A 5,865-nucleotide genomic window follows, 5' to 3' on the forward strand; every position below is an offset into this window, starting at 1 on the left:
CACATGGTCGGTGGGAAGAAGGACCTACGCGCCGTCTTTGGCGACGACCTCTCCGGCGTGGTGCTCATCGACGACAACGCCCACGACATCGTCCCCGAAGATCAGCTCGACCACGCCGTCTGTGTCGACCACTGGCGTGGAGACCCATCGACGACACCCCAGGCCCTCGCAAGTCTCAAGAGAGCAGCCAAGGCCCTGGCCAACAAGCAAAGTACGTATCAGTTGCCCAACTGCTTCAAAGCTCTCTCTCTCTCGTTCCAGATCTTCTTCAGAAATCCAAATCCCGAGAAAGGATTTGGTAGATGATGAATCTTGTCGTTGGAGATGTAGATGGATGTCAATCAATCTCCGTCTCCATCTACATCTTTATCAAATTGTTCCATTTCCGCTTCAACTACTCCTCGGGCTCTTGCTAACGCACACACATTGTCTTTCATTAGGTGTCCGTAATGGTCAAGTGCTTGCCGATGATGTCGATGAGGATGACTACGACCAACTCGCTCAAGCTGCAGCTGCAGCTGCAATGTCGGATCTAGAGCGTCAACACAAGGAGGCCAAGGCTGCCATCGAGGAGACCCGTTGGAGACGAGCTAGCGCCATGCGCGCCTGGCTGATGGCTGTGGCCAGGGAGAGGTGCAAGTGGGCGGCTGTCAAGAAGCAGGTCGGTGTCGAGGAGGTCTGCGTCGAGGAGGTCTGCGTCGAGGAGGTCTGTGTCGAGGAGGTCTGCGTCGAGGAGGTCTGCGTCGAGGAGGTCCCCATCGAGGAGGACTTCAATCAAGGGAGATTCATCTTCGACTTCTTCATCACCCTCATCATCATGCTTGGAGCTTGGGTGATGTGGAATGGCCATGTCGAGGAGGGCCTCACCAAGGAGGAGGAGGTGCCCATCAAGGAGCTGGCTGTCGAGGAGGTTGGCATCGAGGAGGTCGGCATCGAGGAGGTCGGCATCAAGGAGGTCCATGTCAAGGAGGTCGGCATTGAGGAGGTCGGCGTCGAGGAGGTCGGCATCAAGGAGGTTGGTGTCGAGGAGGTCGGCGTCGAGGAGGTCGGCGTTGAGGAGGTTGGCGTCGAGGAGGTTGGCGTCGAGGAGGTCAGCGTTGAGGAGGTCGGTGTCGAGGAGGTCGGCGTCGAGGAGGTCGGCGTCGAGGAGGTCGGCATCGAGGAGGTCGGCGTCGAGGAGGTCAGTGTCAAGGAGGTCCACATCGAGGAGGACCACACGGTCAAGCCCCATCAGAGGAGGAGGCCAGCGAGAGTGAGGCCTGCAGCAACCTTCAAGGGACGGCTCTTCTCAAGTGCATCATCGATGTGGCGTACCATTGGCCTGCCATAAGTACGTCATCTCTTCAAGGAAGGTTGTGTTGTTTGATTACTTACCTAGCTCCGTCTGTGTAGTATCCCAGCAGGACCTGCCTGTTGGCTGACAGCAAGCTGAGTGCTTATCTTGAAGTGATCTCAGCAACCTTTGTGCCGTGGTGGCGTGGTGGCGTGGTGTCGTGCTGGTTGCTGAGAGAGCTGAGAGGTAAGTGCTTGGTGAGCTGTTGGTTGGCAGTCAGGTGAGGTGGCCGATCCCTTTGACTTCAAGGTCAGCATTCAAGCACGGCTCCGTCGGTCAAGCTTGGTTCGGTGTGCAAGCGTGGCTCCATCAGTCAAGCTCGGTTCGGCGTGCAAGCGCGGCTCTGTCGGTCAAGCTCAGTTCGGTGTGCAAGCGTGGCTCCATCGGTCAAGCTCGGTTCGGCGTGCAAGCGTGGCTCCATCGGTCAAGCTCAGTTTGGCATGCAAGCGCGGCTCCGTTGGTCAAGCTCGGTTCGGTGTGCAAGTACAACTCTGCTGGTCAAGCTCAGTTTGGACCTGCCTGTTGGCCGACAGCAAGCCGAGTGCTTATCTTGAAGTGATCTCAGCAACCTTTGTGCCGTGGTGGCGTGGTGTCGTGCTGGTTGCTGAGAGAGCTGAGAGGTAAGTGCTCGGTGAGCTGTTGGTTGGCAGTCAGGTGAGGTGGCCGATCCCTTTGACTTCAAGGACAGCATTCAAGCACGGCTCCGTCGGTCAAGCTCGGTTCAGCGTGCAAGTGCGGCTCCATCGGTCAAGCTTGGTTTGGCGTGCAAGCGCGGCTCCATCGGTCAAGCTCGGTTCGGCGTGCAAGCGCGGCTCCGTCGGTCAAGCTCGGTTCGGCGTGCAAGCACGGCTCCGTCGGTCAAGCTCGGTTCGGCGTGCAAGTGCGGCTCTGTTGGTCAAGCTCAGCTTGGTGTTCAACACAAGGTATGCTTTGATTGTGCAAGACTGAGCATGGACCACTTGACGCTGTCCATAAAGAGAGATGGGCAGCACCTTTCTTTTATTCTGTTTCCCAGCAGGACCTGCCTGTTGGCTGACAGCAAGCTGAGTGCTTATCTCGAAGTGATCTCAGCAACCTTTGTGCCGTGGTGACGTGGTGGCGTGGTGTCGTGCTGGTTGCTGAGAGAGCTGAGAGGTAAGTGCTCGGTGAGCTGTTGGTTGGCAGTCAGGTGAGGTGGCCGATCCCTTCGACCTCAAGGTCAGCATTCAAGCACGGCTCCGTCGGTCAAGCTCGGCGTGCAAGCACGGCTCCGTCGGTCAAGCTCGGTTCGGCGTGCAAGCGCGGCTCCGTCGGTCAAGCTCGGTTCGGCGTGCAAGCGCGGCTCCATCGGTCAAGCTCGGTTCGGCGTGCAAGTGCGGCTCCGTTGGTCAAGCTCGGTTCGGCGTGCAAGCGTGGCTCGGTCGGTCAAGCTAGGTACGTTGGTCAAGCTCAGCTCCATCGTCAAGCTCGGTACATTGTTCAAGCTCAGCTCCATCATCAAGCTCAGTCACTTATTCATACTCCCTTCTATCATCAGGCTCGGTGCGTTGTTCAGGCTCAGTTCTATTGTCAAGCTCAGTACGTTGGTCAAGCTCAGCTCCATCATCAAGCTCAGTACGTTGTTCAAGCTCAGCTCCATCGTCAAGCTCAGTCACTTATGCATACTCCCTTCCACCATCAGGCTCGGTGCGTTGTTCAGGCTCGGTTCTATCATCAAGCTCAGTACGTCAGTCAAGCTCAGTTCCATCGTCAAGCTCAGTACGTCGATCAAGCTCAGCTCCATTGTCAAGCTCAGTCACTTATGCATACTCCCTTCCACCATCAGGCTCGGTGCATTGTTCAGGCTCAGTTCCATCGTCAAGCTTGGTACGTCGGTCAAGCTCAGTTCCATTGTCAAGCTCAGTATGTCAATCAAGCTCAGCTCCATCATCAAGCTCAGTGCATCATTCAAGCTTGGCTCCATCATCAGGCTCGGTGCGTTGTTCCGGCTCAGTTCCATCATCAAGCTAAGTATGCCAGTCAAGCTCAGCTCCATCATCAAGCTCGGTACGTTGTTCAAGCTCAGCTCCATCGTCAAGCTCAGTCACTTATGCATACTCCCTTCCATCATCAGGCTCGGTGTGTTGTTCGCAGATCTTCATCGACGACGCCACGAGGACACAGGATTATCTGTTATATGTTATATGTTATATGTTACACCATGGACCTTCACTTACGACACGACCGCAGGCTATCTGTTATATGTTATATGTTATATGTTATATTTCAGGTGGAACACGAGGTACGCGGAAGCTATCTTCAACCATCGCCGACGAGCGACACGACAACGCGGATGCCACGCAGACACAGGATTATATGTTATATGTTATATGTTACACCATGGACCTTCACCTTCACTTACGACCCAACCACAGGCTATCTGTTATATGTTATATGTTATATGTTATATTTCAGGTGGAACGTGAGAGACGCGGAAGCTATCTTCAACCATCGCCGACGAGTGACACGACAACACGGACGCCTCGGGTCTTCGCCACTGATCTTCGCGCGACGACGACGACGACGGACAACACGGACACCACCAATCTTCATTGACGATGACACGGATGCCACCGATCTTCATCAACAACGACAACACGGACGCCACTGGTGGTTCGCCAACAACACCGACACCAGGTGTATCTTCATCGACTACGACACAACACGGACGCCACCAGTCTTCTTCGATGACGACGACGACACGGACACCATCTTCATCCACGACGACAGGGATGCCATCTTCATCTGCGACACAGACGCCCTCTTCATCGACGACGACGACGACGACGACGACACGGACTCCCTCGTCTTCGTCTCTCTCTTTTTTTCTTTTTTCTTTTCTTTCTTCTCTTCTTAAATAATAACAAAAAATAATCTATTTGAAGAGGAGTCTCACTCGAGGTGGAAATGGATCACAAATGCCAGCGCGCGCGCGCATCTATGGGACGTAAGTGGAGTCGAGATCGATCAACCGGGTCATCCACAAGCCCAAGCTGACCAAATCGTTCATTGGCATGCTCGATTTCGAATCTTTGGCTTCGAAAACTTCAAGGTACCTTTATAGAGAGCTCGGCTCTTTCGATTTTAGTCATGCTCATGAAGAAGAAGAAGAAGAAGAAGAAAAGGGCGCAAGGCCCTCCGGGGGCCGGGTCATCCTGATCCAGAGCTGGTGCGGCTCCTTCGTCGACCTGGGGACACGCACGACACGTGGGGGGGATCGGTCAGCTAACAAACGCGGCCGGCCGCGCAGTCATGTGGTGGTGTTATCGCGCGCGCGTAGGATCTATTACGACATGCGCCGCCAGGCCGAGTACGAGCGAAGGAGGAGGGAAGAGGGCCAAGCGACGCGAGGAGGAGGCGGCAACGACGCGCACGGGAGGCCGAGGAGAAGCGGCGGCAGGAGAGCAGACCGGGACCGGGACCATGCGCGCCGAATACAGAACGACGGGGGACGCTCAGGAGCGGCGAGGCCGCGCCGGTGCCCGCAGAGGCCGATTCGGTGCTGTTTTTCGAGGTGAACAGGCGCGCCTGCCCGACATTGTGCTGGAGACCGACGCGATGGAGGCCATCGCCGAGACGGGCCAGGACGCCGACAAGGTGGTGCTCTACACCGCGAGCCTCAACAAGTACCTGCAGCCGGTCAAACCGGCTGCCCAGTGTGACTCCCCGCGTGTGGCCTCCCTGCGTCGACGCGTCGTCGCGAGGCTACAGCTCACAACAACAAACAGCACACGCCCATGCACCGCAAGCAAGGCATCGAGTACGACACCTTTTTCCCCCAATGTCACTCGAGTGAGAGATGATGGTGGTGATGATGTGAATGGCGCAGGGACATTCCCGAAATCGTGAGCTCGGCCGACATGCTCAAAATACTCGTTCGAGGAGTATGCCCGCGCCAACTTCAACACATGATGAAGCGCAAGAGCGCCATCCCGCTGCGCCGGCAGAAGTCCTTCTCAACGCAACAGATCTGCGCCTACTCCAAGGTGTGAACCTTCTTATTGGCGTCATCATCATCATCATCATCGTCATCGTCATCCTCATCCTCATCCTCGTCATCATTCCCGTGACTTGTTCTCACCCGTGTTCGTTTCGAATCGTGCCAGAAACTGGACTTCCCGCTGCACAAGACCAGCAGCGTGAACTTGGTCAATCTGTCGCTGACGCTCTTCCGCAAGCTCACCCGCTTCATCGACGGCGAGGAGAGCTACCCCGTCCTCAAGGACATCTTCGTGGCCGGTATCGCGCGTCCCGCCGCGTACTGTGGCGTCTTCCCGCCGACTGTGACGTCTTCCTCCCGTATCTGGGCTCCTTCCTGCTCGAAGCCGCCGCGATTCCTACGGAAGTCGGCGCGTTCGCGCGCTACGCCCACGACAAGCTCAAGCTGCTGGCCTACCGCGTCAGGCAGAAGGAGAACCGGCAGTACCCCCCCCCCGTCCATGCTCGAGTTCGAGGCCAACAAGGAGCGAAGGCAGATGCGCGTCTGGTTCACGCTGCCGAGCGGCAGCGACGCG

General features: G+C 56.5%; 1 protein-coding gene and 1 pseudogene across 1 annotated transcript; both read left to right on the forward strand.

Moving 5' to 3' along the window:
* Positions 1–3: 3 nt before the first annotated feature.
* ACA1_294260 (uncharacterized protein) lies at positions 4–1,330 on the forward strand (the record flags this gene model as incomplete). The annotated part of the gene is made up of 2 exons (XM_004368122.1): positions 4–211; positions 441–1,330. The coding sequence occupies 2 exons, from the start codon at positions 4–6 to the stop codon at positions 1,328–1,330; spliced, it is 1,098 nt and encodes a 365-aa protein (XP_004368179.1).
* A 3,444-nt stretch (positions 1,331–4,774) lies between these two features.
* ACA1_294270 overlaps positions 4,775–5,865 on the forward strand; it is a 1,203-nt pseudogene continuing 112 nt past the window's right edge.

The sequence above is a fragment of the Acanthamoeba castellanii genome (assembly GCF_000313135.1).
Source record: "Acanthamoeba castellanii str. Neff unplaced genomic scaffold scf7180000084777, whole genome shotgun sequence".
In the NCBI taxonomy this organism is placed as follows: Eukaryota; Discosea; order Longamoebia; family Acanthamoebidae; genus Acanthamoeba; species Acanthamoeba castellanii.